General features: G+C 38.5%; 1 protein-coding gene across 1 annotated transcript in view; it reads left to right on the top strand.

Moving 5' to 3' along the window:
• Nucleotides 1-1,714: 1,714 nt before the first annotated feature.
• PFDN1 (prefoldin subunit 1) overlaps nt 1,715-24,844 on the top strand; it is a 71,390-nt gene continuing 48,260 nt past the window's right edge. Inside the window, exons 1-2 of the mRNA XM_075541652.1 lie at nt 1,715-1,813; nt 5,398-5,564. Of these exons, the coding sequence (XP_075397767.1) occupies nt 1,760-1,813; nt 5,398-5,564 (221 nt within the window). The 5' untranslated portion in view covers nt 1,715-1,759. The remainder of the gene's footprint in view (nt 1,814-5,397; nt 5,565-24,844) is intronic.

Raw genomic sequence — 24,844 nt, 5'->3', positions numbered from 1 at the left:
GAACGGGCCCTATTTAGGGTGGGACAGACTGCAGGGTCTGATTGCTCTAGATGGCTGATCACCCTCAGGGAGATAACCTGTAAGCAGCTGACCTCCAAGTCATTGACTGTGTTAGCAAGCAGCACCTTACATTTGGCATACAATATCGGGGGACAACCTAGTAAATAACCTTTCTGCTTCCCATAGTTGAAATTTTTTGTATAGCTAATAAAACACAAATAAATATCTTCCTTATAGTCTCTCCTTCCAGTCAAGGTCCATCTGACATCAGCAATGATGCTCATTGCTCCCTGTCCTCTTCTGAATATAGCCTGAATTTCTGGCATCCCTGTTGGATGTACTGTTATACCTGTTTTTGAATAATCTTCAGAATAAAAAAAGATTTGGTTTATAGTGATGGGAAAAGCACACAAATTAAAATTTGGATTGAACAGCTGATTGATTAATATAATGTAATAATTTTCATTAATGGCCCAGTGGTTAAAGCATTTGACTGAAAACCAAAAGGTTCCGTATTCAAACTCACCAGTTGCTCTGTGACAGAACGATATGAGAGTCAAAGATTTATAGCCTTGGCAATTCTATGAGGGCAGTTCTACCCTGTCTGAATTCTCTCTGGGTGTCAATGTGTTGAAGTTGATGATGGCAATGGATTTGGTTTGGTGGGTTTAAAACAAGCAGTAGCACTTCATAACCACCAGCTGATCTGGTGGGAAAAGATGATGATTTCTACTCCTATAAAGAATCGCAGATTTGGACACTCACAGGGGACGTTCTATTTTGTCCTATAGTTCAGACATTTGGAGTACTGACTCCATGGGACATCTCAGTTAATTGGCCTAGTATCATGTTCAGTGTTTCTAGTCTACTAATTCATTATGTACTTAGTGCTTGAGGTTTTAAAAGCTTGTAAGGTCCAGAGAACATGTATTTTTAAACAAACATACTGAGTTTCGCTTGAAAACCACTGTGTCTAGAACAAGGGTGGGGAATGTCTGACCCATGGGCCTTATAAGGCCCAAGAAATCCTGAAACCCAGCTAGCATCATAAGCCTCACCAAAGAGCAGCAGTCCTCGCCACCCCATTAGGTAGGGCTGCATTAATTGTTTTGGCCAATATGGTCCTCAAATGACGTTATCAATATTCAAATGACCCCTGGCAGAGATAAAAGGTCCCCCATCCCTGAAAGATGATATTTCAGAGTGCACCCAGCAGAAATTCGTTATTTGTAAATGCATTTCAACTCTTCTGGAGATTATGGGCATGACTGAGGCTAGGGATTGAATCTTTTTCTTTTTTAAAAAAAGTTTTATTGGCATATGATTCACAAATCGTACAATAGTTCAATCATAGTAAGAAGACTTGTACAATCATCACAATAAATTTTAGGACATTTTCTGCGTTCTTGTAGTCATTCATCGTTATTAAACTCTATTTCCCTCCCCTGCCACCCCCCAAGGAACCCTTAATCCAGTTACTGTCTCTGTATTACACACGGACTAGCTGAAGGGCTGAACAACGGAAGGCTTGGCGCGACCTACATACATCCCAGTTCAGCTGCACAGACCACCCCATGGTCAAATTGCTTGAAATCACCCACAGAGACCACCATCCATTGGCAGCGTCCGGAACACGTGGAAACCCCGGGCGGCGCAGCGCAGGGCTGCGCGCATGCGCAGGCGCACGAGGGCGGACAACCTGGTTGAGCAGAACGCACCCTTCCCCCACCCTCCGCCTTTCCGGCCCCTCCTACTGCGCATGCGCACAGCGCGGGCCAAGATGGCGGCTCCCGTGGATCTGGAGTTGAAGAAGGTAAAAGAGGGTGTTGAGAAGGCCAGAGGCGTCTTTTTCGAAGCCGAGAGGACTGTGGACAAGAATATTGATTAGGTCCTTACTCCCACAAAGGAAAGAGGCTTCAGGGGACTGGGAAATGTTTTCCTAGCTCCTAAAGCGGGACTGGGTCTCCTTAGGTTTGGGTGGGGAGCGAGCGGCTCCTGCTGGCTTGGAGCCCGTAGGGCGGGGTCCTTTTAAGTCCGTGGACGCGGCCCCGGCCCCTCCTTGTGAGCTCCAGAGCTGCTCGGTTGCGCTGGGAGCGTCCAGGGACGAAGGGAGCGTTTCAAATTGGGAGTCCTTTAGGGACGCCTCCGCGAGCTGCAGCACCTGTAATCCTGCCCTTCGTGGCTTGCAAAACGCTGGTCCAAACGCTAGGCCCTTTATTTGAGAGCGTAGCTCGGAAGGTCAGTTTCCACCGTCCAGGAAGTTAGATAAGTTCATAGAAATGTGCACCTTAGGGCTTTGACACCCTTCCCCCCCGCTTCCCCTCCCTCCCCCCCAACCCTACGCTGTCTAGGGGACTATTCGACTCACAGCCACCCTGCAGGACAGAGTAGACTGTTTGCTCCACAGGGTTTCTCAGTGGACAGACAGCTTTACAGAAGCAGACTGCCACGTTCTCCCCTGGTTCCACGGACCCAAGTACCTAACTACCGCAGCACCAAAGCAGCCCCCTTTTTGGGGAATGACTTCGCGCGCGCGCGCGCGCACACACACACACATTTGGGGAATGACTTCACGCGCGCGCGCGCACACACACACACACACGCGCACGCGCGCGCGCGCGCGTAAAGTTTTGCAAGTGAAATGTGCACGAGAAGGAATTGGTTATCTGGGTTCCAAGGTGTAAAAGTGTGTTGGCTCAGATTTCCTTGTCTCAAGATTGGTCAGGATTCTAACATTACTACCTACCTCAAGCCATATGCACCTGCGCGGGTGAGGGTGGGGTGGGGAGGGATTCTAAAGGACCTTGAATTATCCTCGTTTAAATGTGTAGGTGTGAAGGAAATTGAGTTCAGAAAAGACTGTTGGGAGGTTGTGGTTCTTCATCTTTACACTTTTTGGCCATGAGTTTAGATGGTCAAATATGTTATATCTTAAGGCTGCCCTCTGGTCAGCTTTTGCATAAGGATAGCTGAAATAGCTTTTGATCCTAGTAAATGAAGCGGTTTGTTACCTCTGAGGATTTTATGTACATATTTGTCTGTATCTGCCATTTTTTCTTGAAATCTCTAAATTTAGTCTTCAAGTAGTGTTCTCTAATGTTGTAAAAGCTTTAACAATATGCTAACATCCTTACCAAGCTGTATGCAGAACAATCAGGTGATAGCCAGAATTTTCCATTTCAAAACACTATATCAATTTGTGGATTTCAAAATGGTAATATATATATCTTCCTGTTAAAAATTCAGATTTTATTTAACAGTTTACTGAAAGCGAACAAAGGAGTACAAGTGTGAATGAATTTTCTCAGTATTATTTGAATTCCTTGCTTAAAAAAAAACAGCAAATGGACTTAAACCTTCTAATATTTTAATTTACTGCTAAAAACCACGTAGACAACTTCTCTTTTTTGATGGAGACTACAAGAAAATTTTGGGCGCCTTCTCTCCCCCAAAATAAATCTTTTGAGACCTTGCTAGTAGGTGAGAACAAGGTCAGAAGACGTGGGTTAGTAGCGTTGGCCAGTAGCGTTGGCCATGTATTGCAGTCACGGATGTTATTCGTAGGGCATTCGTTTGACAGCATGTGAAAGTCATTCCAGGCACTTCCACAGTAGTATCCAAGAACTGAATTTATCTTCCAGCCAAGTAAACGGACCCAGGCTAAAATTTGACTTGTTATGTGTGTATGAAGATCACCATGAAATTCTTGTCGGTGCATTCCACTCCCTCCTCTTTTTCTGATGTTTTTAAAAATTCATATTCTAAATAATGCAGTAGACAGTAGTATGGAAGAGACTTGAAAGAGGGATCAGAATAAATAGATTTGAATCCCTGCTTTTCTACCTAATAGTTAAGCAGCCCTGTGCACGCAATCTCGTAATAATTTTACTTAATTTGTAAATTGTGGATGAAGAAACTGCTATTCCTAACATACAGGGTTTGCATATAGGGTGTGCATTAGGGTTGTGTCCTCTTACTTTACTTATTCAATACCTATGCTGAGTAAATCATCAGAGAAACTGGGTTATATGAAGAAGAATGTGGCATCAGGATTCGAGGGAGGCTTCTTAACCTGAGTTACACAGATGGCATAACCTTGCTTGGAAGTCATGAGGACTTGAGGCACATACTGATGACCATCAAGGATGGCAGTCTTCTTAAGGACTGCAACTCAGTGTAAAGACCCAAATCCTCACAATAGGTAACAGAATGAGAAACAGAGAAAAGATTGAAATTGTCAAGGATCTTCTATCTTGTTTGGATCCACAATTAATGTTCAGGGATGCAGCAGTCAGAGATCAAACGACACATTGGACTGGGTAAATCTGTTGCACACGACCTCTTTAAAGTGTTACAAAAAAAAAAGTATTAAAAAGCAAGGATGTTACTTGGAGGGCTAAGGTGTGCCTGATCCAAGCCATGGTATTTTCCATCGCCTCATATGCATGTGAAAGTTGGATATTGAATAAGGATGACTGAAGAAGAATCGATGCAGACTGGAGAAGAATATTGAAAGTACCATGGACTGACTGCCAAGAGACCCACACATCTCTCTTGGAAGAAGTACTGTCCGAATGCACCGTAGAGGCAAGGATGGCAAAAGGCCATCGTACATATGTGGACGTGTTGCGAGGGAGGAAGGCCCTCAGTGAGCTGGGCTGACACTGGCTGCGGCAGTAGGCTCAGCATTTGTGAGGGAGCACTTGTGAGGGTGGTGCAGGACCAGGCAGTGTTTTGTTCGGTTGTGCATAGGGTCGCTCTGTGTCGGAGCTGACTCAGTACCACCTCAACGACGACGACTACATGCAGGGGTCTTGAGAGGAGTAAACGATATGTTAACTATGTGAAGGGCCTTTAGAAAATCTTTTGGAAAATTGAAATAAAAGATAATTTTTCCATGAACCTATTGAAGCCCCCTTGTATATTCTTATTTAATAGTCAAATTAATGTGGGAAAATGTTTTAAAACTGAGAAGCATAATCTAGAAGCGTTGTTACATAGGGTTGTTTGAATCTATTTTACCCTTTAACGTTTGCACTTTGTTCTTTAGATGCTTGCTTTCCCATATGGATGTTATTTAATTGTATTTCTTGTTCATATAGAGTGCATCTTCTGAGGGTAGTGTAAATTCTATATTCAAACAGTTTTTTGGGGACATAATCCACATATGCAATTCAGTATCATATCAAGAGTTGTACAAGTATTACCACAATCAATAAATTCCATATTTATTATAGAACCGTGATCATTTGTGGTTATACTTTTATCGATGTTTGCTTTGGCAAATGTCACAGTTTTGTCAAGGATTAGCATGTTTTCTTTTAATGTCTTTGAATTTTATGTTAATATTTCTTGTAAAATATTTTACTTAGCAACTCAAGGACTTGTTTTTATTAGGCCTTTACAGAGCTTCAAGCCAAAGTTATTGACACCCAACAGAAGGTGAAGCTTGCAGACATACAGATTGAGCAGCTAAGCAGAACGAAAAAGCATGCGCATCTTACAGACACAGAGATTATGACCTTGGTCGATGAGACTCACATGTATGAAGGTGTAGGAAGAATGTAAGTAAACTATATTCTTACGGGGTTTATAGCTTGGTTGTCTGAATTGAATCATAGAAATTGTTCATTTTAAAACTTGGGCTAAGGTAACATGGAAGTCACTTTAAAAATCATCCAGTCATATACTTTCTTTTTTTACAAATGAGAAACTGAACCCCAGATAGATTTAAGTGTTTAATTTTAGACTTTGAAATTCATTTCTTAAATGCTTCTCTGTTCATCTCTCTACATTGGGTACTTAGTTGTAACTCCAGGGATAAAAATATGATTTGTCATGGAAAGATGTTTATAAGAATTTTGTGCCTTATTTAAGTTGAATTTTTAACCTCCTTTTCCTTACCCAATTTATTTGGAGACATACAAATCATACATCATTTGTAAAACATAAAGATTAAATTGTCATTTATGTATTATGTGTGTTCTAAAGGAGATCAATGTGTACATGAGAAATCTAACGAACCAATTGTTAAATCTTGTTGTTCTACACACACACACACACACACACACAAAAAAAAAACCAAGAAAAAATCTTGCTGTTCTAATTGTTATTGTGTGATTAACACCTACATTTCACTTTTTCCACAATTACCCTTATGAGGGACTGGGTCTGCTTCAGACTCTCTTCTACACAGTAAAGAAGAAATGGGAAAGCCCTGAGTACAGGTCACATTCCATTACAATGAGCTACAAGGAGAAGAATGACTTTAAAAGTGGGGGAGCTCAGGGAGGAGGGTCATTCTGGAATTTAGTCTTTGAGTTGAATAGTCAATGGACCATTACTTCAAGTTTGGAGATCTATTACTTGGCATGGAATTTGACCTCCATCCTAGGATGACTCGTTTTGTGACTGATTTGCAGGAAGCAAAATGTGTAAATTTTAGAAATGGTTTTGGAGTGGCACCCTGCTCATGACTAGTTTATCTTAATTTTTCTGGAAAGGAGATAGATTCAGATTTTTCATTCTCAGGGAAAAAATCATGTATATATATCACAAATAAATATTCTCTATGAGTTCATGTTTTCCATTTAACTTGTTTAAGAGGATTCTCAATTTGAGTGTTTGTTGTTGGGACATAAAAGAATTGGGCTGAGAACAAACTAAAACCTTCAGTGTGTGTCCTTATAGAATGAAGAGCATTATTGCTACTCACTACTGGACAATTTTATCCTTAGCGAGAATATCCTTAGGTCTTTAGACAGGAACGCTAGCTTTTCTAGCATGCCTAATAGCACATTGCTCTTGGACTTCACATCACCACACTAATCTTTGTTTGAGCCCTTTTTGTTAAAAGACCTTTTAGAGAAAAAAGAAAGCTTTTCACTATCTTTTGTCTTTGAGCTAAAAAAAAAAAAAGAAATTAAAAGAAAGGCTTTAATTAGCATAACTTATTAAGCAATTCTAGAAAAGTGGTAGAAAAAGTTCTTTTCCTTGTGTATTACCCAAAGTGCTTGTAGATAGCTTGTATGCCACACAAAAAAACTTCATTGTAAAAGTTTGGGATGTGAATTAGTTCATGGTAGGACATTATCTCCAGAAGATTTATTTTATAGAAGTAGGTTTCTTAGAAGTATTGTGTAATTTTACATGTTTGGGTAAAGTGGGATTCTTACAGTGTTTTACATTTTGGTTTTAAATGTGAGAGTTGTGTTTTTTACATCTCACTGGCAGTGTGAGATGACCCTGCATTGTAGGGGCATGTAAGGTGAGTAGCGTTTGTTGTTTGGCTAGCATATTATGCCCGGGAGGAAGAAAAGACTTGCTGAGTATTAGTCTGGTCATGAGGACGGTCTCTTACTTGATGCTAAACCTGAAATATCTATTTCTGAATTTATAGTCTTGAGTAATCTTGGACATCATTGTGATTCAGTTCCTTAATTCCAGCCTTTAATTGGCCTTTTCTTTTGCCTTTTTGAGTGTTATAACCTGGGAATTCTGATTAGAGTATAACTTTTTCTTTATAAGAATCCCATATTCTCCATTTGCGTTTTTAGACTGACAGTAGATTTTTACCGTTGCCCTCATTCAGATCGTACAGTATCTTGCTTGGACTGTTGCAGTAACAGCTAACTGCCCTGACTGCCTTTTTCCAGTGTCCTAACTCATTCTTCACACATCTGCCAAAATTGGTAACATCGGCATTTCCCTTAAAATCCTGTGTTGGTCCTCTGCTGTCTACTGGATAAAATCTTTGACCTAGCATTCACGAGCATTTATAATTTATCCTTCTCGCCTCAAGTTTCACAACCTTCTGTGACCAAGTTCAGGATGGGACTTAGGTTTCATCTTCTAGACTAGTTGTTCCCAAAGTTGGGGGGAAGGTGCTGGAATGGTCCGGGGGGGCAGCAAATACTCTGCACTTTCTCCTGATTACGGCTGTAGTACAAACGTTTTCCATTGCCAAGGGGCTGCTGAGTGATTTTTTTTTTTTTTTATGGAAAAGGGGGTGGTAGGCCAAATTTGAGAACCTATGTCCTGGTTTTGGCTATCTTTTGAGAGGAATTCCAAGGTCTCGTTTGGGCTTTAAACTATACATTAATTGACTAGTTATTTCTATACATGCGCGGCAAAAGAGTAGTAGCATATGTGTAAGAAATTGTAATCTCTGCTCTTGCCATGTGGCATATATCTTGGTATAGATATATTGGATATATGCCAACTTTATTGTGTTTGCTTGCTTTTGCTATTGTTCTTCTTTTTAATTTGGAACAGCTCTCTCTTTTTCTTCTACAATGTTTGTCCTTCAAAACTACATAGGTCTTACTTCTCTAAAGATTTTTTTCCAGCACAAGGAAATACTGACTTGCTTTCTTCATTGTTACTACAGGTAGTAGAGAACATTGCGTGTATGTGTGTGTTAATGGGTCAGTAAACCAACTAGGTGGTGGCTCTCCAAGACCACCTACATACTTAACTTTGTTTTCTCAGTTCCCAGCATACTACCTGGTACAAAAATAGGTGATAAATAAATGTGGGTAGATTTGAGGGATGAATCTGATACTTTTGCCTAAGATTATTTTCTCTTTGGTTCTTTAATATGTTTGGAAAGTATCAAACTTAAAATTAGACTATTATTCTATATTAATATGTGATTCAAGATGAAATGATAAAAGTAACATGCTTTGGTTAGAAACTATTGTTAGGAATTGTTTCTGACCCCCCAAAAAACCCATGTTCTTTGGCATAATAGGATGAATTATTTATTAAAATATGTAATTTGTATTTGCATATTGGTCCATAATTTGACCAGCTTTAAATGTCAATTAGTTGCTTAGGTATTGAGTTAGAAATAACATATTGGAAAACTCAAGCCCTTGGAACCGAGCTGAGGGTAGTATAATTCTTAGAGAATAAAGACTCTTTTATGCAGAATAATACCAAAATCTGTTTTACCTATCTTCAATGGAGTAGTTATACTTTTATTTTAGGGTATGTTTTGTTTATTGAAAATCATTGGTAGCTCTGATATAGTCCAACTCAAAAGTATGGGGAAATTTGATAGTGTTAAATATTTCTTATACTTGGCTATTTTTGGTTTAAAACAAAGTCAAGCAGTGGGATAAGAGATGATGGATACTTGTATACTGTAAGCTCTGCGTATTCGTTGCTCAGAGTTATAGCCCATCCAGCCTTTTGGCATGTTGCCAGCACATTTTAGTTCTCTTACTTCATATTCTTTTGGAGAGGCTGTTGTGTAGCCTGATACTACTCCCGCCAATTCCTCGTTTTGCTATTTAAGCTGTTTGTGAACTGACCTCACCGAACCGCTTTGAGAACTGTGTTGAAAGTTACAACTGTGGAATGATCTGTCTGAATATTTGGAAGTGTTTGCCTCTGCATCTTTCTAGTATGCAAGTAAGGAGTAGACACACATCTCAAATAATTTATGTTAAGTCAATGTTTCTTGATTTTTTTTGTTGTTGCATTAATAAGTACCAGCTATAATAATTTGTGGTGTTCTTCAGCTTTCTTTGCACAGTAAAGGATAAGAACATATTTCTATTATGTGAATTATATTTGCAAGTGAGCATAAAAGACATTTAACCATGCCAGTGCTTGTAAGCACTAACATTAGAATAAATATCAAATCTATTTTTTTTAACAATAGGTATGATTTGATTCTGATTTGGTGTTAGGTCTATTACTGATGTCCTTTTATTGGTTGAACATTACATAACATAACTCATTTTAAAGTTATTAATGTATGTTTTAGAGTAGAGAAGTCGAGCAAAGAGAAAAGCCAGGTTTTTATTATCCTTAATAGGAAAGGAACTTGAGTAGGTTAGCCTTGAAGAATGATTAGTGCCTTTTTAAGTCTTGAGCATAACTAAAAATAATTTTGAGCTATATTTAAACTAATTTAGAGGTATGCCACCGTTCTGTGGGTATTTTTTTACATTTAGGGAACTAAGAATGAACATTGTTATAAATCTACCAACTAGATAAGTGTCTAGCAATGCAGAAATTGCTGTTGGGGAGCGGTGTTGCTATTTCTACTTGTTGAAGTAACTTAATGATTTGTCTCTGGTTGAAAGTTCCAGAGTACAGAATTTAGATAAACATGGTTTAGATGGAAGGTGAAACAGTAAGTGTATTCCGGATATGTAGCAAACAAATAAATATAATAACAAAGCCTAAAGTAAAAGAACACTTAAAAACAAAACTTGACACAATGGATATAGGTATGGATTGTGATAAGAGTTGTACGAACCCCAAATAAAATGATTAAATAAAACAAATAAAACCCCTAAGTTTAATAGCTTAGCCATTTTAGTAGCTGTACATTCACTGGGTATATTTGTACCCCAAGTTAATACACACATACACATATCCACTTTGAAACCTGTATATATTTGTGGTGCACTCCTCTTCCTCTCCCACCTGGGTCAGGCTGTGTGCCTGCCCCAGCATCTACGTGTCCAACTAGAAAAGCCCCATTGTTGCAGGATTGTGCATATAACAGTACTTGCCTCTGCTGCAAACCTTCTGGTGTCTTCCCCTGCCTCTTAGCGTTTTGTTCCTAACACGTCTTCATCCAAGTTAACACTTGTCTACCCTCTAGCCCTCCTGCCCCTACTATCAAATAATATTTCTTTTAATGTGAAAACCTATTCTTTTTATAATAGTGGTCTCATAGTATTTGTCCTTTTAAAAATGTTTTATTATTTTTTAATATTTGTCCTTTTGTGCTTGAGTACTTTCATACCCACTGTAAGGAGTTTCGCAGATTCATTGTTATTCTTTAATGTGTAGTATTTCATTGTGTTATGGACCAAAGTTTACTTAACCATTCTTTCACTGATTAACATTTAGGCGGTTTCCATCTTTTTGCTATTGTGAATAGTGCTTTGATGAACATGATGTTATTAATATATGTTTAGAGAAGTTGAGCAAAGATAGTAGACAAGTAATTTTCAAAGGTGAGAGGAAAAATGTTGTGTATTTTTCCTTTGAAATTATTTAGACTTTATTTGAAAGGCAGCGATTCTTCATCTTGAGCTGCCTTTACGAATAGACTATGACCCACCCTGCTAGTGTTTTTATACAGAGCCATTTAAAGTCTGGCTCTCGTTGCTCAGAGTTGTAAAGGGAAAAAGAAAACAACTTCTGTCGTGCAAGGAAAATGGCTCCAGTTTTGTTGATGCTGAGAATGAGTGCATTCAGCCCAGCTGGAACACTTCTCTCTCCCACAGATGTGGTCCTTCTGGGGGGAGGAGATTTTTGAGTAATAGTTTTAATTTCCTAAGTTGTCAGTGATTTAAATACTTGCTGTTCATTATAAGTCTGCTGTACTGCCGTCTAGACTGACATCAGTGTTTCTGTGCCCCACATTTGCGTAGGAATGACACACTCATGTTTCTTCTGCAGGAGAGGGCTTTTGAATCATTTTTCCCCCTTCCCCTCCCATGTCCCCCAGAAGCCAAGCACTCTCACTGAAACACAGGAAATTAACTTTTAAAATGTTGAACTAATTAAAAGTCTATTGTAAAAAAGGAAAAAGAAGTCTGTTATCTTTGAATACAACTGTGCTAAAAAAGATTTTTATTTTAGCCTCAAACTTGTGTAAATAATATAAATATCATTTATTCATTTAGTTACTTGGAAGACTTTCCTTCTTCATTTCCTGACATCAAAAAGCCTCACTTTTGTTTTGTTTTTGTTTTTAAACTGACAAAAGATTAAACCAAATCTGCTTTTATTACTTGAAAGTAGCAGTTGTTTCAACACCACCACAGGATACTGCAGTGAATTCCAGTGGGTGGTAAGCAAGAATCCTTGATAACTGAGGGGAGGGTGAAAGGTACCTTTTCTTGCTGTTCCTGTGTAAATAGAAATAAAAGTGGCAGCAGTCTTGAACAATTTTTTTAAAACTATGTCACCAGGCATTAAGTGCTGTAAGTTACTTAACCCTAGCCGAAGTGCTCTAAAAAGAAAAAGTCAATTTTAAGCTGTACCAAGAATTTTCTGATTTTAGCTGCCACTTATCTCATAGTGACAAATTTAGGAACAACTTGCTACCTAATCTCTTTGAGACGAGAAGACTGAAATGTTCATGTCAACGAACATAATCTTGCTTAATGAAATGTCCAAAAAAGGAGCTAAAAAAATGTTGACCTAGTCAGGCCCATATGTATGAACACTTGGTAATGACTTACTGATAATCTTTTCTTAGGAGATAAGGAGTTTTTCTGTGAACTGCAAATATCTTTTACCCTGATGGCGTGTGTTGCATGCTTCCTTAATGCCTGTGTTTTTGTGAAGAACGTAGGCCCATCTGAGTTTTAGATCTCGTGTTTGAATGGATATGTCTAGGAGAATGCTATCTCATTGTCCTGGGCAGTAACGTTCATTGCTGTTCCTGATTCTGCGGAAGATCAATCACCTTGAAATGAACCAACATGCTTGGAAGACACTATTCGTATGGCTTTGAATAGGACATGAAATATTTTCATATCAAAACTTGCTCAGCAGCAGAAACCCAGTGTTAAAAATGTATCTTTAAATAGATAAGAGCATGACTTCTTTAAGCCCAGCCTTTTACGTTGTTTGGCTCAGAATAAAAAGATTTGGACCACAATGTACATCCTGTGTGTGTGTCCGCCTGAGTCTTTTGCATTTGTGCCAATGTATATTTATATTTCTCTGTGACTCTTCTGCTTTTGTACCAGGAGCTTTCTGTTCTATTGTGTCCTCCAGTACTCACTGAATAGCAATTTGTTACTATCCACTGGATGTATTTTAAGGTACTAGTAAAATAAAGATCACATCTTGGAAAACATAGGCTAGCTCAATGCTTATTTGAGTATGGGGACATGCTTGGGGTTTGTTGAGGTCAGAGTAAAAGTGGTAAATATCAGAGGTGGCTATTGACCAAAATACTTAGAATACCAAATAGTGACTCAAAATAAGCATCATGTTCTACTCAGGATAAAATAGACAAACTTACAACTACTTCCAGTTCAGGAGTAATTGTTTTGAATTACAAATAGACCCACTTAAACGCACTGCTGTTGAGTCAACTCAGTAACCTTACACGACAAAGTAGAGCTGCTTTAGATGGTTTCCAAAGCTATCAGATTTTACAGAAGCAGACCGCTACATCTTTCTCCTGCCAAACAGCTAGTGGGTTCAAACTGCCAACCTTTCCATACCAGCTGAGTGTTTTAACCACTGTGCCACCAGGGCTTCCTTCCAAATAAAAACTCAAATTCACTGCCATCGAGTTGATTCTGCCTCATAGCAAGGACAGGGTACAATTGCCCCTAGGGGTTTTCAAGAGTGGCACTCTTTACAGGAGTAGAAACCCTCATCTTTCACCTGTGTAGCAGCTGTGGTTTTGAACTGCTGACCTTGTGGTTAGCAACCCAGTGTGTAACCCACTATGCCACCAGGGCTGCTTTCCTTTATAAATAGGCATTCGTCTTTAATGAGTTCACAGTAAACCTAACAACAGAGTGTAAGTTCCTCATTTAAAATAAGTAAGGAATGCGGAGAAGCTGATACCAAGGGCTCAAATTGAAAGTAAGTTTTTAGAAAATAATGATGGCAACATAGGTACAAATATATTCGATACAATTGATGTTTGGATTGTTATAAAAGCCCCCAATGAGATGATCTTAAAAAATACATAAGGAATGCATACATGGAATTTCATTCCTGAAAGGCCACGATTCTCTAATTATGTTGGTGAATCCATTGTCCTTAGGTTCCTATCTACTATTTCAAGTTGCTGTTGTGGATTTGGGAACCTGGTTCTGTGTTGACTCACCAGCCACTCTGAGGAAGGCTGATGGTGTTTTCTGCTCTATTAAGATTTACAGCCTCACATGAGGGAGGGGGGAGCGGGGAGGGAGGGGGAAAAAAAAGAGGACCTGATGCAAAGGGCTTAAGTGGAGAGCAAATGCTTTGAGAATGATTGGGGCAGGGAATGTATGGATGTGCTTTATACAATTGATGTATGTATATGTATGGATTGTGATAAGAGTTGTATGAGTCCCTAATAAAATGTAAAAAAAAAAAAAGAGTTGTATGAGCCCCCAATAAAATGATTTTAAGACAAAAAAAAAAAGATTTACAGCCTCACACTCCTACAGGGGCAGTTCTGCCTTGTATGATAGGGTCGCAATAAATCAGTATCTAACTTGATCACAGTGAATTAATTGTTAATATGAACCTATATCCAAAACCAAAGCCCTAAGCAAAGACCTAATGCTTGCTACCCAGTCAATTCTGTCTCCTAGTGACCCTGCGTACAGGGTTTCCGAGGCTGTAAACCTCATGGGAGCAGATAGTCTCATCTTTCTCCCTTGGAGCAGTTGGTAGATTTGAAGTGCCATCGTTGTGTTTTGCAGGCAACCAAACCTACCAGCACTGCCAGGGCTCCTGTATTGATAGTTCTGCAAGAACCACAATGCTCAAGGCAGACATTTCTTACTCATTAAGCAACATTTTCGCTCAATTTCAAGATGATTCGGGGGATAGATTTTTTTTTTGGTGTAAGGTTTAGAGATAACTCTTTCCAGAGGTTCATGTCCCCTCTAAGACTCCAGAAAATCTAGAGTCCATGACAATTTGAAATTCTCTTCTCCATTTCCCTCCTTTTGGGTCAGGATTCTTTTATCGGCATCATCGTGTTCTTCTAGACTCATGGCAAAAGAGGCAGTGGTTCCTGGAGGTGCTTAGCTGCACAATCCATATCCTTCTAACCTTGATTCTCTTTTTTTGTCTTGGGCCAAGTGAACAGAGACAGTTGTGTCATGGATAGCCACTTACAAGCTTTTCAGTCCCCAGTCGCTATGTAACAAACTAGGAAGAAGAGCAAAAACACTAAACATGCTAGTAAGCCAATCAACTGGGAGGTCAGATGAAACCATGAGAATAAACTCCCAGCCAAGGGTCCAAGTCCCAGGAGTTGTTTGGTTGTACATAAGCAGGTTCAGTAGCTATTCTTTCTTTTTCTTTTAATTGACTTAAAACAACACCATTTTATTTTCTTGTGTGGGTCAGGAATTTGGGCTGGGGTCAGCTGGGTGAGCCCAGCTGTTTCTGGCTCTATTGATGGTACTACTCTTTTTTCGGTCGTCGTAAATCCATCACACAACTTTTGTCAGTTCAATGTTTTACAGGTATACACTTGACAACACAACTTTTTATGAATTAGGTGAGGGTTTACAGATCAGATCATTTTTGCATTCAGTAATTTATCAAGCCTTCCAATGGTTTGCTTTCCTTTTCTCCCCATCTCCATCTTGTTGCAATTATCTCCCCTTTACCCAAGTTAATACTTATCTACGCTGTAAGCCAGCGGTTTTCAACCTGTGGGTTGCGACCCCTTTGGGGGTTGAACGACCCTTTTACAGGGGTCGCCTAAGACCATCGGAAAAAACATTGTGATTTGCATTGTGATTCATAACTAGCAAAATTACAGTTATGAAATAGCAAGGAAAGTAGTTTTATGACAAGTTTGATCTACATGTGATCTCCTCCCTGGGGGACAGACAACAGAAAAGTGGGTGAAGGGAGACGTCGGATAGGGAAAGATATGCCAAAATAATAATTTTATAAATTATCAAGGGTTTATGAGGGGAGGGAGGAAGGAGGGGAAAAATGAGGATCTGATGCCAGGGCCTTAGGTGGAGAGCAAATGTTTTGAGAATGATGAGGACAATGAATGTACAAATGTGCTTTACACAATTGATTTATGTATGGATTGTGATGAGTTGTATGAGCTCCTAATAAAATGATTAAAAAAAAAGAGAAAGTAGTTTTATGGTTAGGGGTCACCACAACATGAGGAAATGTATTAAAGGTTCACGGCATTAGGAAGGTTGAGAACCATTGCTCTAACCTGTTGCTTTCCCCATTTCTCCCTCCCTTCACCCCCATTGTAAGCATCAAAGTCTTTCTTTTGGTGTGAAAACCTTTCCTTGACTTTTTAAAAAAGAACAGTAGTCACATAATATTTGTCTTTTTTAAAGATTAATTTTGCTCAGTATAATGTATTCTAATTCCATTCTCGTCATGAGGTATTTCACAGATTCAATGTTATTCCTAGATGCTGCATAAAAATTCCATTGTGTCAATGTACCAAATTTATCCATTCGTTTACTCACAGACATTTATGTTATTTCTATCTTCTTGCTATTGTGAATAGTGCTACAGTGAACATGGATGTGCATATATCTGTATATGCTATGTTCCTGATAGCGATTGTAATCAAACTGAACCTTTGTACATCCTTGGTGGTGTGGTGGACTGCTCACCGCGAGGTCGCCAGTTCACAATCACCTGCTACTCCACGGGGGAAAGATGAGGCGGTCTGTTCCGTAGAGTTACAGTCCCGGACACCGGCAGGAGCAGTTCTGCTCTGTCCTAGGGCCCCTGTGAGTCAGAGTTGACTCGATGGCAATGAGTTTGCTGCTAGTCAGTGTGCTTTTTCTATCACCCCTGCCACCTGCCCTCCTCCCCTTCATGCTGCTGCTAACCACGAAAACGTTTGGTCTTCAGACATTTGTTTTCCTTGTCTTTTAACATGCCCTCACCCTTTTGATCATGAGCACTTTCTTTCTGGTGCTGCACAACTCACCCGTGTCTCCGGGAAGGTGTGGCTCTTATTTTTGGAGAACAGTCTGTAGAAGCCAGGATCTGCACTCTGGGTGTTATGGGCACTGAGGGGTATTCTTTCAAGGTCCTTTCAGTAGCTAGAGCTAGGTGTGTGTTAACTTGCGTGTGCCCCCATCACCATAATGTTGCTGGGCCTATCCGCTCCCGTAGAGGTACGCTCACACTGCTAGGTCAGACTCTCATCCAGTCCCACAGGTCCTTTCTAGTCGTCCTTTCTTGATTTGCTGTAACTTCACTCTCTGACAGGGAGAGCCTGCCTCCCAGCCTCCTCCTCATGGTTATAAAGCAACTTCAGAACTGCTAACTTACATCCCCTATGACAAATACATTTACGAACTAGTGAATCCAAGGTTAGTCATCTTTTTATGAACTATCTATAATTTTTTTCTGCTTGTACAAACAAACAAATGCGTTGCCATCCACTTGATTCCGCCTGCAGCGACCCTTAGAGACTGTGTAGCACTTTTCCAGAGAGCTTTCAAGCTGTCAGTCTCCATGGAAGGAGGCTGCCCTTTTTTTCTCCCTTGGAGCATCTGGTGGATTTAAACTGCTCACCTTTCAGTTAGCAGCTGAGCGTTTACCTAGTAAGCTTCCAGGTCTCCTCTTTCCAATTAAGCTTACATATAGAACCTGTACATGGGAGAATGATGGGTTTTCTACTCCTGAAAAGAGCTCCAGTCTTGTAAATGCATGGGGCTAGTTCTACCCTGCCCTGTTAGGGCCCCTATGAATTGGCAATATGTGAGTTGATGGCAGTGGGTTGGTTTTTTTAAATACAACTCACATATATGTGTAAATATACACACACATTTAACCTTGAAAACAATAATTTAACATGTTGGTTTTGTAAATTTGAAGTTTTAGAGTAAGATTACCCCCTTTTACGGTCATAGTTCTTTTTAATTTTGATAACATATGTTGTTAGGTGCCACCAAGTCAATTCCAAGTCCTAGTGACCCTGTCCACAACAGAATGAAACACTGCCCGACCCTGTGCCGTCCTCACAACTGTGCTGTGCTTGAGCACAATCCTTCTGGAAGTTGTACACATAATTTAAATTCATTTTGAATTTAAGTTTTAGATACAGTACAAGTACACATCGAAGTTCCTTTTTTTAAACATTTTGAAATGCGTGATTTTATTTATTTATTAACTTTTGGTGTAGGAATTTAGAATGTTAGTAGGCTCATTATTTCAGAGGGAAAGGATTATAAAGCCAGAAGATTCTGATCTATGGGGATCCCCGCGGTTAGGGCAGAACTGTGCTCCACAGAGCTTTCCATCACTGCTTTTTCAGAAGCAGATCACCAGGCCTTCCTTCTGAGGTACCTCTGGGTGGACGTGAGGAGCATGGCGGTATCGCCCAGGGTCTCTCCAAAGAAGGTTGAGGACGCAATGACTCCAGCCCGAGTCACAGGTTCTCTCGTGGGTGATCATGGTAGCTGGTGATCCCATTGACAATGTTGAAGGATGTCAGGTAGGTGTAGAGGCAAAACTGGGGTAAAATCATGGTCTTCAATCATGGCATCATTGAAAAAAAATACCAAGGGCCCCATGAAAGGGAGGAAAGCTGCAGGCTGGAAAGGAGCAGGCATCAGCTTTCCACTGTCGGGGTGCACTGCCGAAAGACTCTTCTCTTCCAAGCTTCTTGCATCTGCTTCTCCTCCATGTTCCCGCTGGCTGCATTGGTGGATAACAGCTGCCTGAATTTTCCTATTGTTTCAGTTGAAATGATCAGATTTGTAGGGACTTATAATTCTGTCCATAGAAGAATCTTTGAACAAAAGATTGGTGCTCGCGGATCCAGAAGTGCAGGTTAGGCTCCATGAGGGCTGTGCAGCACCCTGCAAGCCGCTGGCCCGTGAGGCCTCCTCCGCTTATTTTCTTATACGGATGTCAAATTGCTCTATCCCCATTTGCTGATAGGACAATTCTTTGTCCATTGAATTACCTTGGCAAGTTTACCAGCTATATTAGAACATTTCTGCACAGCTCTATTTTGCTCCATTGATCTGTGTGTCATTGATCTATGTCTGTTAATTTCTTAGTACCCTGTAGGCTTGATTTTTATAGCTTTATGGTAAGTCTTGAAATTGCCGGTAGGTATTGTGAGTCCTCTTAACTTTTTCCTTTTTCATAATTGTCTTAGCTATTTCAGATCCCTTGCATATGAAATTTATAATAAACTTGTTAATTGCTACATAGAAGCTTGCTAGAATTTTTATTGGAATTGCATCAAATCTACAAATCAATTTGGGGAGCATTGACATCTTAACAATTTAGATTTGCCTGATGTATGAACATAGTATATCTCTCCTTTTTCTGGATGTTATATTGGATTTTTCTCATTAACTTTTTATAGTACTTAGCACATAAAGTCTTAAATTTTTGTTATATTTATTTCTATTTTAAAAACTTTATACTATAAATAGTACATAACAAAATTTTTTTCAGTTGCCAATTGTTCATTGCTAGGATACAGAAATTATTTTTAATTGAAATTTTTATGGAACTAATTATAAACTCAGTTATAAGAAATAATAGCAATCCCCTTGTATATTGTACCCAAATTCCTCAACAGTAATATTTTGTAAAACTATGATATAATAACCCAGAGCTTGACAGATAAAATCCACTGATCTTATTCAAGCTTCCCTACTTTGACTTACACTAATTTGTGTGCATATAAGTATATTAAGTTCTGTGCAGTTTTATTTCTATGTAGGTTCCTTTATCTACTACTACAGTCAAGATGACTGAACAAAGAGATTGAATTTTGTGTTGTGTTACCTTGTAAATTTTCCACCTCATTCATTATTACTTTTTTGTAATTTTTTTGGACATGTTTATATAGGAAATCATACCACTTATAAATATATTTTGTTTCATTTTTGCTTATTAACTTGTATACCTGTTATTAGTGTTTTCATGCCTTACTGCACTAGGTAGGATTTCCATTACAATGTTGCATTGTGAAAGCAACCTCTTTGCCTTGCTCCTGGTGTTCTGTAGAAAGCCTCTATGTGACTGATGAAGTTCTCCTTTAGTAGTTCACTGAGATTTTAAGTACTTTTTAAAATTTTATTTTATTTTTTAAATTTTGCTATTTTTTTAAGTTGGATTTTTTCCAAATGCTTGTTATCATCTAATGGGATAATATTATGGTTATCTTTTTGGTCTGTAGATAAGGTGAATTACATTGATTTTCTAATGTTGAACGAACTATATTTTTGGATAATACCACTTGGTGTATTATTCTTTTTATGTATTGCTAGATTCATCTTGTTGATAAATTATATTTTGTGTATGTATTCATGAAGTATTTGGTCTCTAGTAATTTTTCCTTCCCTCCTGCCTTAAACCCCACCACCTTCCGCTTTTGTCTTTGGCTTTGCTATCAGTGTAATCTTGACCTCATACAGTGATGTAGGAGGGTCTTATAATCAGATAAGCATTTGTACAGACAATGCAATATTTTATCTTTAAACATTTGAAAAATTCACTAGTGATACCATCTGAACCTGGAGCCTTCTTTGTGGAAAGATTTTAAACTATGAATTCTAATTTTATGAAATTATATATGTATGTATCTATATATATATACACATATTTTGTTATGTATGTATATAAAACACTTTACTAATTCAGTATTTTTCAGGTCTACAATTGAATTAAATCTCTTTAACATCTGTTCTATCTGTTTCTTCTTGAATAATCTTTTGTTAATTTGTGTCTTTTAATGAATTTGTCCACTTTATCAAATTTAACAATTGTTTATTTTTGTGTTTTACTGTCTGTAAGATCTGTAGTGTTGCATTTCACGCCTGATACTGATCATTTGTGTCCTCCTTCTTTTTTCCTTCATCCTCTAGATCAGTGGTTCTCCACCTTCCTAATGCCACGACCCTTTCATACAGCTCCTCATGTGGTGGTGACCCCAACCATGAAATTATTTCCATTGCTACTTCATCACTGTCATTTTGCTACTGTTAGGAATTGTAATGTAAATATCTGATATGCAGGATGTGTTTTCATTGTTATACATTGAACATAATTAAAGTAGTGTTTAATTGCAAAAACAATATGTAATTATATATTGTAAAATATTTGTTTCTAATTACAAATAAATGAAATTTTGTCTTGAAGTGTGGTGTAGCATGGCTAACAGTCTTCAGGCCGGGTACTCATATGGGGGCGTATCTGCATGTGGGCGGACCCGCCTGGAGACAGAGGAGCAATGTCTCGGTTCCTAAGACCCTCTAAAATATGTGTTTTCTGATGGTCCTAGGTGACCGCTGTGAAAGGGTCATTTGACTCAAAAGGGGTCACGACCCACAGGTTGAGAACTGCAGCTCTAGATAGTAGTAGCTTATCAATTTTATTGACTTTCAAATAATAGCTTTTGGATTTTACTGACCCCCCCCCATTTTTCATTTTCAATTTCACAGACTTTTCTGCTTTTATTCTTTTTATTTTTCTTGTTTTGAGTTTAATTTGTTCATTTTTCTAAAGTCTGTATTTATATTACTGATAAATATTTTTTGCTTACTCATAAGCATTTCACACTATCCATTTCCTTCTAAAAACTGCTTAGCTTTCTCTTGCAAGTTTTGATACATTTTAATTTTCACTCAGTTGAAAGAATTCAATAATTTCCTTGTGACTTTCTCTGTGACACATTTGTTATTTCAAATATATTGTTTAACTTCTAAATATCTGGGGCTTTTCTAGGTATCTTCCTGTTACTGAAATCTGGTGTACTTTTATTATAATAAAAGAATATACTTTGTATAATTTCAGTTCTTTTATATTGAAGTTTATTGCCCAGAATGTCACTTGCTTTGGTGACTGTTCCCTGTGCATTTGAAAAGAATGGACATGCTTCTTTTGCTGGGTAGAATATTTTGTAGCTGTCAATTGGGTCAAGTATTATGTAGGTCTGTCTTTCAGAAAATCTTTATTGATTTTCTTGCCCTTGCTCTGTGGATTACTTAGAGCAGCGGTTCTCAACCTGGGTGTTGCGACCCCTCTGGGGGGTCAAACGACCCTTTCACAGGGTTTTCCGATTCATAAGAGTAGCAAAATGACAGCGATGAAGTAGCAATGAAAATAATTTTATGGTTGGGGTCACCACCACGTGAGGAAGTGTATTAAAGGGTGGCTGCATCAGAAAGGTTGAAAACCACTGACTTAGAGGGACGTGTAGAAGTCTCCCCCTATAATTGTGAATTTGTCTACTCTTTAGTTCTGTTAGTTTTTGCTTCACGTACTTGAAGTCCTTGTAAGTGGGTTTCACTTAGGCTTGTTCTTTTTAAATTGATTTTAAAAATAATTACATAATGTTCTCTCTTTATTCCTGATAATATTTATTTTTTTAAGCCTGTGTTGGTTGATATAAATACATCCACTCCAGCTGTCTTTTGATTTGTGTTTATATCACATATGTTTTTCCATCCTCTAACTTTCTTATAATAACTTTCGTGAGATATACTTCAAATATCATGCATCTATTTGGAAAAGTCAATTTTAGAACATTTTCATCACTCCTAATAAGAAATTCTATATCCATAAGCAGGCAGTTCCCAAATTTTTCCAGTTCCCCTCACCCATTCACGCCTCATCCCTGGCCCTCAGCAACCACTAATCTTTATTTATGTCTGTGTAAATCTTGTGCATTTCATATAAATAAGAGTCATATAATATGTGATCTTTCGTGACTTTTTTACTTAATGTTTTCAGGGCTCATCCATTTTGTAGCATATATCAATACTTCATTCCTTTTTGACATATTTTTTTTGTCTTCCCTCTCCCTACCTTTTTGACATATTTCATGAATGGATATGCCACATTTAAAAAATAGATTCACCTATTGATAGACATTTAGTTTCTTTCTACTTTTTAGCTATTATGAATAATGCTGTTTTGAACGTTTGAGTGTACATTTTTTTGTCCGGACATACATTTTTATTTCTCTTGGGTATGTACCTAGAAGTAGAATTGCAGGGCTACACAGTAACTCTTCAAGTAATTATTGCTAATAATGGGTTCTAGTCTACCAGATCTTGCCAGTTTCTATTTTCCTCATTTGTTCTTTGTTACTCTTTTCTGCCTCTGTTTGGATTATTTTTTATACTGTTTCCTTTATTAAAATAATTTAATAGTGATTGCTCTATGTTTCACAATATGTCTCTTTAACTGATCACAATCTATCTTCAAATAATATGCTGTGTCAGTCCTAATAAAATGTAAAAAAAGGAAAAAAAAGGTAACAACAAAAAAAACATACAAAAACTCTGTACCTATGACACTTCCTCTGTTTATGTACTAGTTGTAATCAATTACTTTATACTGCATATACCCTGTAACATAAATTTATACTTATGTTTATGCCTTTGTTATTATAAAGCAAGGATAAAATTGTGTGTAACCACCTAAATTACCTTAAATATGGTCATTATACTTCCCCCCCCAAAAAATAATAATATGCTGTGTCACCTCATTAAATGTCAAATTTCATGTTCTTGTCCTTTGTTACATATTTGATGAAGCTCACTGATGGGAGGGGCAGTGCAGGAAAGGGAAGAGGGAACGGTTATAAACAATACATTGTTATTTTTGCAAACATTTTCTGTTGAGAAACTAATAGGATTTTCAGCTTTGCTGACCATGTGGTCTGTGTCATAACTTTCTGCAATTATAATGAGGAAGTTGACAGACAAGATGTAAACAAACGTGGCCAGGTTAGCCCACAGCACATAGTTTGCCAACCCATGTTATAAAGTGGTTATTTTTTTAACAGTTTAAAATTATTAATAATAAGAAAAACATACCGTATATACTCATGTATAAGCCGAGTTTTTCAGCACATTAAAAAAATAATTTTATTGGGGGGTTCGTACAACTCTTACCACAATCCATACAGCCATCCATTGTGTCAAGCACATTTGTTGTCATCATCGTTTTCAAAGCATTTTCTTTCTACGTGAGCCCTTGCTATCAGTTCCTCATTTTACCCCTCCCCCTCCTCCCTCTCTCCCTCCCTCATGAACCCTTTGATAATTTATAAATATTTATTATTATTTCATGTCTTGCACTGTCCGATGTGTCACTTTACCCCTTGTCTGTTGTCCATCCTCCTGTGAGGGGTTATAGGTAGGTCATTGTGATTGGTTCCCCTTTCTCCCCTGCCTTTCCCTTCCCCTCCTGGTATTGCTACTCTCAATATTGGTCCTGAGGAGTTTATCTGTCTTGGATTCTCTGTTTCCAGCTCTTATCTGTACTCATGTATGTGCTCTGGTCTAGCCAGAGTTGTAAGGTAGAATTTGGGTCATGATAGTGGGGGGAGGAAGCATTAAAGAACCAGAGGAAAGCTGTATGTTTCATCGGTTCTATACTGCACCCTGACTGGTCTGTCTTCTCCCCATGACCGTTCTGTAAGGAGTTGTCCAATTTTCAGCACATTTCTAATGAAGTTTTTGTGGTAAAATTGATGCCTTGGCTGATACTCAGGTTGGCTCATACTCGAGTATATATGGTACCTATTATATTCATTTTATATACATTTAATTTTATATTGTTTTTAGTGCTTTTATTTTTTTCTAAGTTGATGCTTAGATGGGTATGATATGGTATGATACTCCTTCTGGAGTCTTCTTTTTTTTTTTTAACGTTTTATTAGGGACTCATACAACTCTTATCACAATCCATACATACATCATTTGTTTAAATCACATCTGTACATTCTTTGCCCTCATCATTTTCAAAGCATTTGCTCTCCACTTAAGCCCTTTGCATCAGGTCCTCTTTTTTCCCCTCCCTTCCCTCTCCCCCCTCCCCCTCCCTCATGAGCCCTTGATAATTTATAAATTATTATTTTGTCATATCTTGCCCTGTCCAGCATCTCCCTTCACCCCCTTTTCTGTTGGCCAGGGAGGAGGTCACATGTAGATCCTTGTAATTGGCTCCCTCTTTCCAACCCACTCTCCCTCTACTCTCCCAGTATCGCCCCTCACACCCCTGGTCCTGAAGGCATCATACGCCCTGGATTCCCGGTGCCTCCAGCTCCTGTCTGCACCAGTGTACATCCTCTGCTCTATCCAGGCTTGCAAGGTAGAATTCGGATCATGGTAGTTGGAGGGAGGAAGCATTTCGGAACTGG

The sequence above is a fragment of the Tenrec ecaudatus genome, chromosome 2 (assembly GCF_050624435.1).
Source record: "Tenrec ecaudatus isolate mTenEca1 chromosome 2, mTenEca1.hap1, whole genome shotgun sequence".
Classification (NCBI taxonomy): domain Eukaryota; kingdom Metazoa; phylum Chordata; class Mammalia; order Afrosoricida; family Tenrecidae; genus Tenrec; species Tenrec ecaudatus.
Note: the sequence above shows the minus strand (reverse complement) of the source record. Positions and strands in the feature narration are given on the sequence as shown.